At 44.9% G+C, this 12,989-nt stretch overlaps 2 protein-coding genes and 1 long non-coding RNA gene across 3 annotated transcripts; 2 read left to right on the forward strand and 1 right to left on the reverse strand.

The window, feature by feature from the left end:
- The first annotated feature begins 472 nt into the window (after positions 1-472).
- On the forward strand, positions 473-3,884 carry LOC123138995 (premnaspirodiene oxygenase-like). The gene is made up of 2 exons (XM_044558831.1): positions 473-928; positions 2,823-3,884. The coding sequence occupies exons 1-2, from the start codon at positions 473-475 to the stop codon at positions 3,882-3,884; spliced, it is 1,518 nt and encodes a 505-aa protein (XP_044414766.1).
- Positions 3,885-5,001: 1,117 nt separating this feature from the next.
- On the forward strand, positions 5,002-5,827 carry LOC123133806 (uncharacterized). Its single transcript, XR_006465393.1, has 2 exons — positions 5,002-5,285; positions 5,367-5,827. It is a non-coding gene; the product is annotated as an uncharacterized lncRNA (long non-coding RNA).
- On the reverse strand, positions 5,785-11,607 carry LOC123133805 (DEAD-box ATP-dependent RNA helicase 10). Its single transcript, XM_044553213.1, has 14 exons — positions 11,311-11,607; positions 10,668-10,884; positions 10,459-10,582; positions 10,295-10,364; positions 9,686-9,748; positions 8,875-8,949; positions 8,045-8,164; positions 7,620-7,661; positions 7,427-7,501; positions 6,792-6,938; positions 6,507-6,644; positions 6,298-6,409; positions 6,129-6,217; positions 5,785-6,020 (listed from the first exon to the last, which is right to left on the reverse strand). The coding sequence occupies exons 2-14, from the start codon at positions 10,861-10,863 to the stop codon at positions 5,895-5,897; spliced, it is 1,377 nt and encodes a 458-aa protein (XP_044409148.1). The 5' UTR covers positions 10,864-10,884; positions 11,311-11,607; the 3' UTR covers positions 5,785-5,894.
- Between the last annotated feature and the right edge of the window lie 1,382 nt (positions 11,608-12,989).

The raw sequence follows: 12,989 nt of genomic DNA on the forward strand, positions 1-12,989 counted from the left end.
AACTACAGCTCCCACCGGTAGATTAATTGTGGCTTCTCCGCACTCCCCATCGGCGTAACCGGCACAAGACGACGAAGGGTGATGGGGTGTGGGAACCCTAGATCTCCTGGGAGGGGTGGCGGCTGCTATAGCGTGTACTCGTGGTGCAAGGTCTTAATCAAAATTCAAATGGACCTTGCTTGATTGAAAAGGCTAGCTAGCTCGAATCGCGAAGAACAAGCACACAGAAAGTCAATATTAGCGGGTGATGGACGAAGTCGTGCCAATGCGAAGCGAGAGCACTTGAGATCAGAGACCGGTGAGCTGGCCACGGCAGAAGATATATAGCGGCCGGATACACCCTGCATGCCCAGACACCATCGGTGCACGCAGAGCAGCTCGATCAAGTCCAACTGTCCAAGTGCAGCTAGGCTAGGCAACAAGCTAAACAGTTCCAGCCCTAGACGGAAGGCCAGAGTGACCGGCCGGGGCCATGGCCGACCTCCTGTACCAGTCCATCCTACTCTCCGTCGTCGCGGTGGTGCTGCTCCAGGTCCTCAAGCTCCGCGTCCGGCCGAGACCGAGGACGCCGCCGGGCCCGTGGAGGCTGCCGGTCATCGGCAGCATGCACCACCTCCTGAACGTGCTCCCGCACCGCGCCCTCCGGGACCTGGCGGCCGTGCACGGCCCGCTCATGATGCTCCAGCTCGGGCAGACCCCTCTCGTGGTGGTGTCGTCGAGGGAGATGGCCCGCGAGGTGCTCAGGACGCACGACGCCAGCTTCGCCACCCGCCCCAAGCTCCTCGTCGGCGAGGTCGTCCTCTACAGCTACGCCGACATCCTCTTCTCGCCCTCCGGCACCTACTGGCGCAAGCTCCGGCAGCTCTGCGCCGCCGAGATACTCAGCCCGAGCCGCGTCCTTTCCTTCCGCCACATCCGGGAGCAAGAGGTACGTACGTCACCCGATCTTCACCAAATAATCGCATACACATGCATGCACGCAGCACGCGCCCCACTAGCTACGAATTATTTCCTCCGTTTCACTCTGTCCGTTCCTGAATATAGGGAGCAATATGAGTGAATCTACACTCTAAAATACGTTTATATAGATCTGTACATAGTTCGTATTGAAATCACTAAAAACGCTTATATTCAGAAACGGGGAGTAGAACATAAGTGCATCAGTTTTTATGAAAAATAAGCATTCAATATTTATGAAAAATAAACATTTATAAGTTTGACCAAGATTATACAGAGTAAAATATCAATACCTAATACAAAATATGCAAATATTTTGTATGATGGATTAAAGTATACAAATTTGATATTGTATATATTGATATTTTTTCCTAAAAACTGTATCAAACAAGTACAAGTTTGACTTTTGAAAATAAACGCAAACTGAGGGGTAGTTTTGATCTTGCTTTTCTGCCAGTTCTGTACGCACCCGGACTACATATGTATGTTTTAGCTCCGAAAAAAATGCTTTGGATACATAATACGGAATCCTTTCTGGACCCTTTTACCATGCAACAACAAAAAAGCAAATTTAGAAGAGAAGGTTGACACCATCTAACGGTTCTCTTTGGTGCAAATAATCTTAAGATTAAGTCAAGAGAATATTTTCACCAGCACATGCCTTTAAGGTTATTTTCACATGAGAAAACATTTAGATGAAGTTTCTTTGCAGGTGTTGTTTTCATCAAGTTTGAGTTGCTTATTACAATGTGTGCCACATGGTTATTTGCAAGTGTTGTTAAGCCATATTGCATGGATTGTTTTTTGATAGCACATGTGTGAAAACTTATTAAATAGGTTGATAAATCTAATAAAATTAATTTGGTGTTGTAAACATTGGCGCACTTTTCAGTAGACTTCATCAAATTTAATATGTTTGACTAAGGATAAAACTAGGACTTTAGTTAATTTGGATTGGAATACAGAAAATAGTTCTCCCTCCGTTTTTATTTACTCTGCATATTAGAGTTGACCGAAGTCAAACTTCGTAAAGTTTGACCAAGTTTATAAAAAACAATATAGACATTTATCATAACAAATCTACACGATGTGAAAGTACATTCATTTATAAATCTAATGTTGTTCATTTGTTATTGTATATCTTAATATTTTTGTTTATAAACTTGGTCAAAGTTGGTAAAGCTTGACTTTGACCAAAACTAACATGCGAACTAAAAAAATTCAAAAAAAATATATGCGAACTAAATAAAAACAGAGGGAGTACAAATCATGGTGCTAGATAGGAGATTAAAAAGGAAAATGCCTCGATAGACAATCTCTCGAACTACAAAATCTGGGTGCTACAAGTCAACAATAACGATTGCTCGGGTGCGATTATTAACTTGGTACTCCCACCATTTCTCAATGTAGTCCATATTTACATTTTTGAAAGTCAAAAAAGTGTTTGTTTAACTAAGTTTTTGGAATAAAGTATCAACATGTAAAATATTAAATAAAAAATATACAAATAATGTAAGGATACTAATTTTGTATTGAGGATGCTGATATTTTTTTTTTCTTAAACTTGATCAAACATAGACATGTTGACTTTTTCTTTGAAGGAGACATGTTGACTTTTGAAAACAAAATATGCACTATACTCCATTTCGGAATGAAGGAAGTACTAACGACCGGGCGCAAAGTAAAAGACAAGTGGAAAAAGATCTAGTGTGACGTACGTATCAGACAAGTTCAGACAGATGCTTCAGTCTCGTTCAAACGTGGGAAGAAATAAATTAAGCAGACGGTGCTGACTGCTGAGCGTGTGACAAGTGACATCCATCACAGAGAACTAATATACTCTGCTACCTGTTGTCCATGTACAGGTGAGGAATCAGGTACGAGACATCCATGGGGTCGGGCCATCGACGCCGGTGGACGTCACCGCGATTTTCTCCGGGCTAGCGATCAGCATCATCTCCCGCGCGTCCTTCGGGAACAAGCAGAGGAACGCACGTGAGTTCCTGTCGGCGGTCAAGACCGGGGTCACGCTCGCCAGCGGCTTCAAAATCCCCGACCTCTTCCCGGCATGGCGGTCCGTGCTCGCCAGGGCGACCGGCATGCGCCGCGCCTTGGAGGACGTCCACGGGACGATCGACTCAAGCCTGGACGAGGTCATAGAAGAGAGGAAATGTGTCCGGCAGGACAAGGCCAGGAGCGGCGGCGCGTCGGCCGCCGTCGAGGAGAACCTCGTCGACGTGCTCATCGGCCTGCAGGAGAAAAGCGGGCTGCACCACCTGAGCACCAACAGCATCAAGGGCGTCATAGTCGACATGTTCGTGGCCGGGACCGGCACGATATCGTCGTCGCTGGACTGGGGCATGGCGGAGCTGATGCGGAGCCCGAGGGTGATGGACAAGCTGCAGCGCGAGCTCCGGGAGGCGTTTCCCGGCAGGACGGCCATCGGCGAGCGCGACATTGATTCAGGCAACCTCCCCTACCTGAAGCTCGTCATCAAAGAGAACCTCCGGCTGCACCCGCCGGCGCCGCTCCTGGTCCCACGGGAGAGCATCCACGCGTGCGAGCTCGACGGGTACGTGATTCCGGCGGGCTCGCGTGTCATCGTGAATGCCTGGGCCATCGGGAGAGATCCGAGGTACTGGGGAGACGACGCAGAGGAGTTCAAGCCCGAGCGGTTTGCGGACAGCTCCGTCGATTTCAAGGGGAGCAGCTACGAGTTTCTGCCGTTCGGGGCTGGCCGGAGGATGTGCCCGGGCGTCTCGTACAGCCTCCCCTTCCTGCAAATGGCGCTCGTGCAGCTCTGCTACCACTTCGACTGGTCTCTGCCTGAGGGCGTCGTCGAGGTGGACATGACGGAGGCGGATGGCCTCGGCCTACGCCGTAAGTCGCCGTTGCGGCTCTGTGTCCCCGAGTCAGCGTGTCGATAACTTGATATATATGTTATAGGGGTATTTGTATTTATTTTTGAAAGAAGTTCATATTACAACCCTGAACTACCACCGAAGTATAATGTACAACTTTGAACTTCAAAACTGTCTGTTTTGCTACCCTGAACTTTCAAAGTCGGACAAAAACCAACACTCTTCACCTCAAATCATTTTTTTGGCTGGTTTTCAATGGTTGACTGGCTAGTCAGCGCCTAGTCAGCTGCCATGTCAGCATGGGCACTAAACCAATCACATCTCTTTCTCTCTATTCAGTTCCTCCCCACCCGACCCCACATCTCAACACGCATCCCCGCTGCCGTCCCCTCGTACCCCGTCCCGACTAGCTCCACCGCCGGCCACCGGCGAAGACCAGCGCCACCCCATGTTCCCTCTCCCCCGCACTGTCCGAGTAGGAGGACGCTTCCACTCCTTCTGTCCTCCAGCTTCACGTTGTCCGAGTCATTGAACAACGACGACATTGATGCAGAGTTCACAGCTGTTACCTTTGCCAGATTTGGAGAAGGAGGCCCTCACGACTAGAATTGAGGGAGGTAAATTGGGTGGCCGTGTCGTGCTATGGGAAGCGGCGGCGGCGGAGCTGCTCGGCCAGCGCAACGGCGGAGTCATGGTGCCGCCGAGCATGGCGCAACGGCCTGCGAGATGCTAGCGCTGGACAGCGGACGAACCGGGCGGCAGCTTGCAGCTGCGCGCAAGGGATGGCCTGGGCGCGCCGTTCAGAGAGGAGGCTGTGCGGCGGCGCTTGTGCAGGCTGCCAATTGGGCGGCCGGGTCGAGTAGGTGACCCCGGCATCCACGGTGAGGTAGGCTGGGACTCCCCACCCCGCCCCCACCCCCAGCAAACGTTCGCTAGTTAGCATTACTGAAAATAAATTGGTTGTATATTTTTTAAGGCAAACAAATTGGGATATTTTCCCCATCCATTTAGGCATTTACATTTTAATTCGGATGTTTACTTGACATATCGGTGTTTTCTTAAATACTACAATACCAGATATTTCAGGTTATTCACTGTCACTTTCCACGCGACCACGCCTATGGGTTGGAATTTTTGGTAGGAGATACTGTAGCTCTAAGATCTTTCCCCTGACTAAGCATCTGGGATGACTGGTTGGTACACGCCCTGAGCAGCCGCCGAGCTTTCGGTGGCAGTGTACGGCGCCTAGAGCTTGATATTATAACAGAAAGACCGGAAGATATTTGTTGCCACGGATTGAAAAGCTGAAAGGGATGGGTGATGGGCTGATGCCTGATGGCTACAGCATCTTCCGTCAAACTATTTCTTCTCGTCTACCTGCAGGATCCCAACTCCCAACACCAATTCCTTCAGCTTCCATCTCATCAGGCTAACAGGGAGAAGCTTCTGCATCACAGCATCATCAGGGTAAGCTTACTCTCTTCAGTTCTCTTCATTTTCTTCTCCCCGTTGGAAGTTCTGGGCCTTTATTTCGGGCCATGCTTGCAGAAGGGAGGTGCCTCTCGGTCGTGTGTTCTTGGATGCGATGGTGCCATGGAGGATGGAGGCGCGCCTGGCCGAGACCGTGTGGGTGGTGCTCCTCGGCTGGCTCTCCTCCTGCCTCACCGTCGCCGGCGACGTCGCTCGCGCGCTCAGAAGCAGCGATCCCTCCATCTAAAAGCCATTTTCGACATCGCCAGCGGCAAAGAACCGACTCCGCGTGGCGCTCCATTTGGCGTACAGAGAAACAAGATTGCAGGGTAACCAGTAACCAGTCTGTAGACAGAGTTTCATCCATAATTGGACGAGTTTGATGTAAAAGTGAAATCTTCATATAGCATAGATGTAAAATCTTGTGTCAAGCAGAGAAATAGCTATCGCTCAGAGTGTCCTGACTTTCTAACACAGATAGCACTGAAGGGACTAATATGGCTGCTGCATCTGACGAACTACGGAGAAAACTTTGATAACTAGCCTTTGCAAGGTGGAGTGGTATCTCATATATATACGGATTGTAACACTGTTCGAGGCAAGATGCTATCGCCGCCCTTTTGATTTCTTGAAAGACCTCGGTTTTCGGCGACCTCTTGGAGCTTCCTCCTCTTCTTCATCCTCGTCCTCCGCTTTCCTCCTCTTCTTGTGACCACCGTCCTCCTTCAGTTTCTGTCAGATAATAACAAATCAATGTTAACTGGCGTCGGTGCAGCTGCCACAGCACTTACGGAAGACGATTGTGGGCACTTTAAATTGATTGCTACGTGGAGTACATACCGTCAGTGCAATCCTCTTTGAATCGGATATATGCTCACGAAGTATCAGGATCTCATCGGCGTCTGCCGTCCGTACAAGAATTTCCTTTCCTGCGAAAATAGGTGATGACTTCAGAAAGAAATCTCCAGTTATGTGTGCAAGGGAGACAAGCAACAAGGGAAACTATTACCGAGGAGCGCCTCGATCATCTTAAACCACAGACTCTCGTACTGATTCACAAAAGATACAGCATAACCCGATTGCCCTGCACGCGCAGTCCTACCGACCCGATGTACATAATCCTGCATTTGGTGCGGTATAAGATTTAGAATCAATGACAACACAAATGCACGATCTTCTCGACAATAAAGGCAATATGCGTTGAATGAGATAGAAAACCTTAGAATTCATTGGAATATCATAATTCATAACCACATCAACTCCTTGAATGTCAAGACCGCGGCTCGCCACGTCGGTGCAGATAAGGATGTTGAATTCCTTTGCTTTGAACTTGTTTAAAGCGCCTAGTCTTTTGTCCTGATAAAGAGAAGAAAAAGTTTAATTATTTGTGGTGGGAAAACTAACATGTCCAAGATGGAGCTCACTTGTATCTCCTCAAAAGGCTGCCTAATGTGTGAATGGTGAAATCAAATACTTTTGTTAAGAAAAGTTAAGAAAGAAAACCTGACTCATCTGGCCACTGATAGAGAGAGCTTTAAAACCAAGATTCCTTAAAGTGAGAGCAAGGAGTCTTGTTGTCTCACAGGTCCGCACGAAGATCATGGTCATGCTCCCTGGTAACTTATTCAGAACATGAACAAGATAACAATCCTGAAACCGAAAATGACAAACAAACAATAAAGGGAAATCAGTACTCCAACCACTGATGGTGAATAGAGAAATATAATCTCAAAACAGAACATGTATTGTTCTTTCTGTTTTTTCTTTCCTTTTCTCCTTTTTTCCCCTTTCTCCTTGTAACTTACTCACAATTTTTAATAGAAAATTACCATAGAACAATTGCTCTACGGTCCGGGCTTCAAAAAAAAAAACAGAACATGTATGTAATTAAACTAATCTCCTGAAGTCAAGGGTATAAGCATCGGCATTCTTTATCAGGATTGTTTATTAAATGTAGGAGAATCTCGGTCCAAGGGTTTCAAAACGGGCTTAATCAGTACTGCGATTTTTCTGTTAAAAGAAGTCCAAAGAGATAACGCAGGCCTGCAATTTATCACACAGGTCCTGGTATTGAGAAAAATAAACGGGACTTTGCACTTCTTAAATACATTATTATATTAATAAGTGCGAGAACTAACCTTGTAATCTGCAGGAACGAAATACCACTCTTCTTTAAGTGTGTCCACTGTAGAATATTTGGAGGATACTTCCACCTGTTCCCCAAAAAACCTCCTATTCTATTAGTAAGAGTAAGAGGGCTCCGCAAAAGGTCCTCTTCTATTAACGTTTTGCTGCTTATTGAATGCCTAAACTACAAAGAAGAATGGTTACCTTGACAGGGTTTCTGAGACAAGCACGTTGCAGTTTGCTTACCTGCAAAGAAAACCCGTAAGCTATTCTGCATTCAGTCAAACAAAAACACATAGGTAGCAAAGCCGTGAAGCACCAATTAGAAAAATAAGGATATTCATGAGTCATGACTAGAAACATCATTGCTGCAACTTGGAAGAGCAAGTTCAAGTAGTAGTCCTAGAAATACATAGAGATGCTCAGTTCAGCAGAATCAGTGCGATTATATCACAAACTGTCAACTTTTGCAGTATATCTCAAGACTTCGCAGTGTAATCACCAAACAAAGCGGTAAACAAGGCCACATCAATCTGATAAATACAACAATGGCAGATTATTGATGTTTTAGTTCGTGTGGTTCACTGAATCAGAAAACCATTAAAAGAACTTCCCGAGTATCCACCAACCTTTTTGGTCATTGTGGCTGAAAAAAGGTAAGTTATCCTTTCTTTAGGAATGACATTCAGAATCTCATCAAGTGATTCCTTGAACTCCAAATTAAGTAATTTATCAGCTTCATCAAGTACCTAGAAAACCAGAAGATTGAGCACACGTCAAAATAAAAGCATCCGGGATTAAATTAGTTGGTATAGTTTATCCAAATTGTGGAGGTATGCGCTAGTTATGTCAAGAAATAGTTGACAATGAAAGTTCCGAAGAGCTTAACCACCACATATATTATGATCAGTAACTACAGTACATTGCTTCTACTTACAACTAAGTAACTATTACAACAACAAGTCAAGCATATGGAAAACGACTACTGATTCATTTATGTATTGCTAGTTCATAACGCATACGTTGGGGTGGTTCAGTTTGACAAAACAGGCTTTAAGTAATTAACAACAACAACAACAACAACAACAAAGCCTTTAGTCCCAAACAAGTTGGGGTAGGCTAGAGGTGAAACCCATAAGATCTCGCAACCAACTCATGGCTCTGGCACATGGATAGCAAGCTTCAGGATAGCAGTGCCTGGAAAATGTAAGTTTCCACTTTAACAGGTGAGGAAGGTTTTGTGAGAAGCCACCTTTCTATATTACACATTGCACATTACTCCGTTCTATAATGCAGGTTCTATCTGTAACAACTAGATATGATTTTTCAACTGTCAAAAGTGAAAATTCAACTTACCAAAATCATGTACCTGACATCCAACAATCAGAATGATCTAGGTATAAATGCAACAGCAGGATAATGTAAATTAAAAAAAGGGTACAAAGCAAAGAATGCGTACCAAGTATTTCAGTTTAGTTAGGCTAAAACCTTTTGTATCTTTCAAATGGTCCAAAAGACGGCCAGGAGTTCCAACCTGCATTTTGGAGGAAATGATACATAAAACAAGCTAAGTTCTGATATAGACAGTTTTCCAATGTCATGGAAGAGAACAAAAGCTCTTTTTGTCTGCGATGGAAGGTCTTGGCCTTATCTTGCACACCCAAGTCCCATGTCTGCTAGACTCCATAAGCCACATATACAAAATTCAGTGAAATGACGCATCTTGGGTCTTATAAGGTAGCACTTGTCATCACAGTGGCTTTCAAAACTAAAAGTGCTTATAATACTCCCTCTATTCCAAAATATAGTGCATATAGATATGGTATCTGTTAAAAAAATCTAAAAACTGTCAAACTTGACAAAGTTGGACTTAGGAGTTAGGAAAAAAACTATATGCATTATATTTTGGAATGGAAGGAGTATATTAACTTCAGGTATATTATCGATCAATAAATCCCTGAAGTGTATTCACAAACATAATTACTAGAGATGGTAAGCTAAGTTAAAAGGCCCAATAAGCTGGCTAATTGGAGAAGGTTCCGGTTGGCCGAAAGGGTCTTTAAAGTCCAAAGAGTTAATACATGCTAATACTGGTGTCAGAGCTTTTATGCTCCAGGATTAAAAGGATCTGTGTTGATGGTTGAGTGTGGATTTTTGCCCGAGCAAATCAACATGTATGTCCTACATATTCAACCTTGCTTGCAGTTTCAAAGCACAAAGTATCCTGAACATATATTGTCTTAGGTTAGGATTGGGTAGAGAATACTCACCACAATATGTGGACGTTTTGCAATGGATAACACTTGCTGCATCCGGTCAACTCCTCCAACAAGCTGGAAAAGGGAAAATATCTCAACTGAAAATGATTCATGTAACTCAATATATAGTCTCATGCATGATGACGGATACTTGATTTGAGTTAGTAGCATGGTCACCAAGAAACATCTTAATGCAATAGAAGACAGCAAATTTCATCAAATTATATTAAGCAGAAGTAACCAATATCAAAGAGAATAGTGAAGCAGTCTTGTCGTAGTGGAGGAGAAAGGTCATCAACAAACATTGAAATTGTCGGTATGGGCTCGTATAGCAACAAGCTGATGCAATGAAATTATGATCTTTAAAACTATATCTTTAAAACTATAGATACAACCATGTTTCACTGTGCTTTGGCTTCGCCACACTTTAGTACCCTCAAGCTAACCAAACCAAAGGGAGTAGCCAACAATTCACAACCAGCAATTACAACAGTTAGTTAAATGAGAAGTATGATCCGCACAAGGACATGTAGCATGTTCCAGTATGTGCATCCAATTAGTAGTCGGAAAATAATTCATATCAGAAACAAATAAAGAGTCAGTTGTATCAACACCACTTACCACTGAGCAAACCAAGCCAATCGCTGACCCCAACGCCTCGAACTGCTCCGCAATCTGAATCGCTAGCTCCCTGAACCACCACAGCCGCACGGTAAGCTCCCACACAGACACAAGCTAGCGAGAAGAAAATGTGCCACAAGGAGAAAGGAAAATAAGAAGTTGACCTCGTGGGCAACATGACGCAGGCGAAGAAGGGCTGGGGGTGCTCGATCAGCGCCTGGATAATCGGCAGCGCAAAGGCACCTGTCTTCCCCGACCCCGTCTGTCCCAGACCAATCAGGTCCCTGCCTGCACCCAAAACCGAACTCGAATATATCAACAATCCGCGACCATCAAAATTGCACATATACATGGCTGAAGATGATGCTGGTACCTTTGAGAGCGTAGGGCATGGCCCCCGCCTGGATCTTCGTGGGCTGCTTCCACCCCATGGCGTCACACGCCTCCACCAGCTCGGGGCAGATGCCCAGCTCCGCAAACGTCAACGCCTCGGCAGCCGGTTCTGGCTCCGGCTCCGGCTCCGCCTGCTGCACCTTGCCACCCCCGGCGACCTCCTTATCCACCGTCATGGCTACAAGCGTGATTTTTCTCTGTGAGGCGTGGCGCGCGGTAGATTTATGAAGTGGACATAACATGCGAGTGCTCTTGTATACATAACAAAAATGTGGACATGGCAAACCTAAACAAATGCTCGCATGATAGAAGTGCTGTCATACACACACATAACAAAATAGGTGGACATGACTGTTTTATGAACATAAACAAAATTGTTCGTGTTTTATGGTGTCGCTGTCATGTAGATAGCAGTTTTATGTTGTTGATATCATAAACATAGCGGTGTCGTAGTTCTTGTTGTCATTAGCACACATGTTAGGCTAGCAGGAACATTACATCACACACATCCACCAGCATGAACATCCACAGCCCAAAGCACACACAGCCACAGCCGAATTGCACACACATCCACATCCAGCACATGCTCACCTTGAGTTCTCTAAAAAAAAACCCATGCTCACCTTGGGAGGGCAGAGAACGAGCTCCGGGGAGGTGGTCGGGGAGGAGCTCCGGGAGGGAGATCGAGGTCGAGGGCGGCGTAGGGGAGGTGCGGGCCGGGAACGAGAGCGGCGATGCGGGCTCGTCCCGAAGTTCTGGTGCGCGCCGGAGGCGGAGATCGAGTCGCGGCGGCGGTCGGGTGGGGAATTTTGGAGGAGAAGGGCTGCCGCTTGCGGACGCACTGGTTATGCGACGGGAGAAGGAACTTGGCGCACACGGCGGCGGAGTCGGCGCGGCGGCATACACGAAGCGGAAGGGATGCCTCGTGGACCGGCTTGATCGGCCCAGTCACTTGGGCAGGCTGGCCCTGTAATATGAGCAGCCTCGGTCGCGTACGCATGATGGACCGGTTTCCGTTCATCTTTCCTTTTTTTTTTAGTTTTCTATATATTTCCTTTTCCAAATTTAAACCTAATTCGAAATGTTAAATTAAATACTTATTCATGTGATATGGAAAAAATGTTTAGCAAACTCTAAAAATTTGCATGTCATTTATCAGTTGTTCATGTATTTTATATAAACAATATGTAATTAACATAATCTTCACAAAATTTTAAAAAACCTTCATGTAATGAAAAACTATTCACGACTTTTAGAATAATATATGGGAAACGCTTGGCTTCCGTCGGCTGATCGGATGTGGGCATCTGTCGCCTCGTCCGTGTGACGCGTGTCCTGCAGGGCTCACCTCGCATTGTCTCTTGCGATTTTGCAACTGAGCCCTTGTTGCAGTCTGCCCATCCCAACAACTCATATGTTGCAGGATCTGGATCTGGAGTCTTTCTGCAACATCATCTATGTTGCAAAAAAGTGATGATGGGAAAATGGTCTGCAACAAAATCTCTATTGAACATTTCTGCAACATGACCTCTATTGCGAACGGTTCTACAACACTGACTTTGTTGTGATAATAAGAACAGGGCTAGGCCATTTGGATGGACCAGATCTGACGGGCCCTGAGGTGGTGGATCTTCTCAGATTATCCATCGATGGACGTGTAGTGTTGCCCATAATATATTGGAGTTTGAAACAAATGTTTGAGTCTTACAAATTTAAAAATTAAACAAAGGTTTTCATTTATTTATTTAAATCATCACAACTTCAAAACATATTCATGATTGTCATGTATTAAAAAAGATCATTGTTTACAAAATTATTTTGAAATAATTAATTAAAATTAAATGGTTGTGCACTTTTAAAAAGTGAGTTAAGAATTTTAGAAAATTAAAATATGCAGTTTTTAATGAAAAAATTGCCATGTATGAAAAGATGCTCACTATGTATTTAAAAAATGTTCATTTGTGTTGGAAAATTGTTTATATATACAAACATTTTGTTTAAAAATAGAAAAATAAGACAATAAATAAGAATAAAAAAGGGAAATGCAAATAAAAATAAAAGGGGAGAATAACTCTGAACAAAAAAAGGAAAACCAGAAGAAATCGGCAAGCTAAAAATAAAACAAAAAAATGAAAGCAAGACTGAAGAAAAATATCGGGAAGCATATAGGCTACCACCCACTCGAAAATCAGACTTATGGGATGGCCCATATGCCCCTCCACCGTGCAATCCCCCCCCCCCCCCCCCCCCACCTAATTTGATGCTTGTATAGAGTTTGCCTTCATCCAACAAGAAGTCTGCT

Source organism: Triticum aestivum, chromosome 6B (genome assembly GCF_018294505.1).
Source record: "Triticum aestivum cultivar Chinese Spring chromosome 6B, IWGSC CS RefSeq v2.1, whole genome shotgun sequence".
Lineage (NCBI taxonomy): Eukaryota > Viridiplantae > Streptophyta > Magnoliopsida > Poales > Poaceae > Triticum > Triticum aestivum.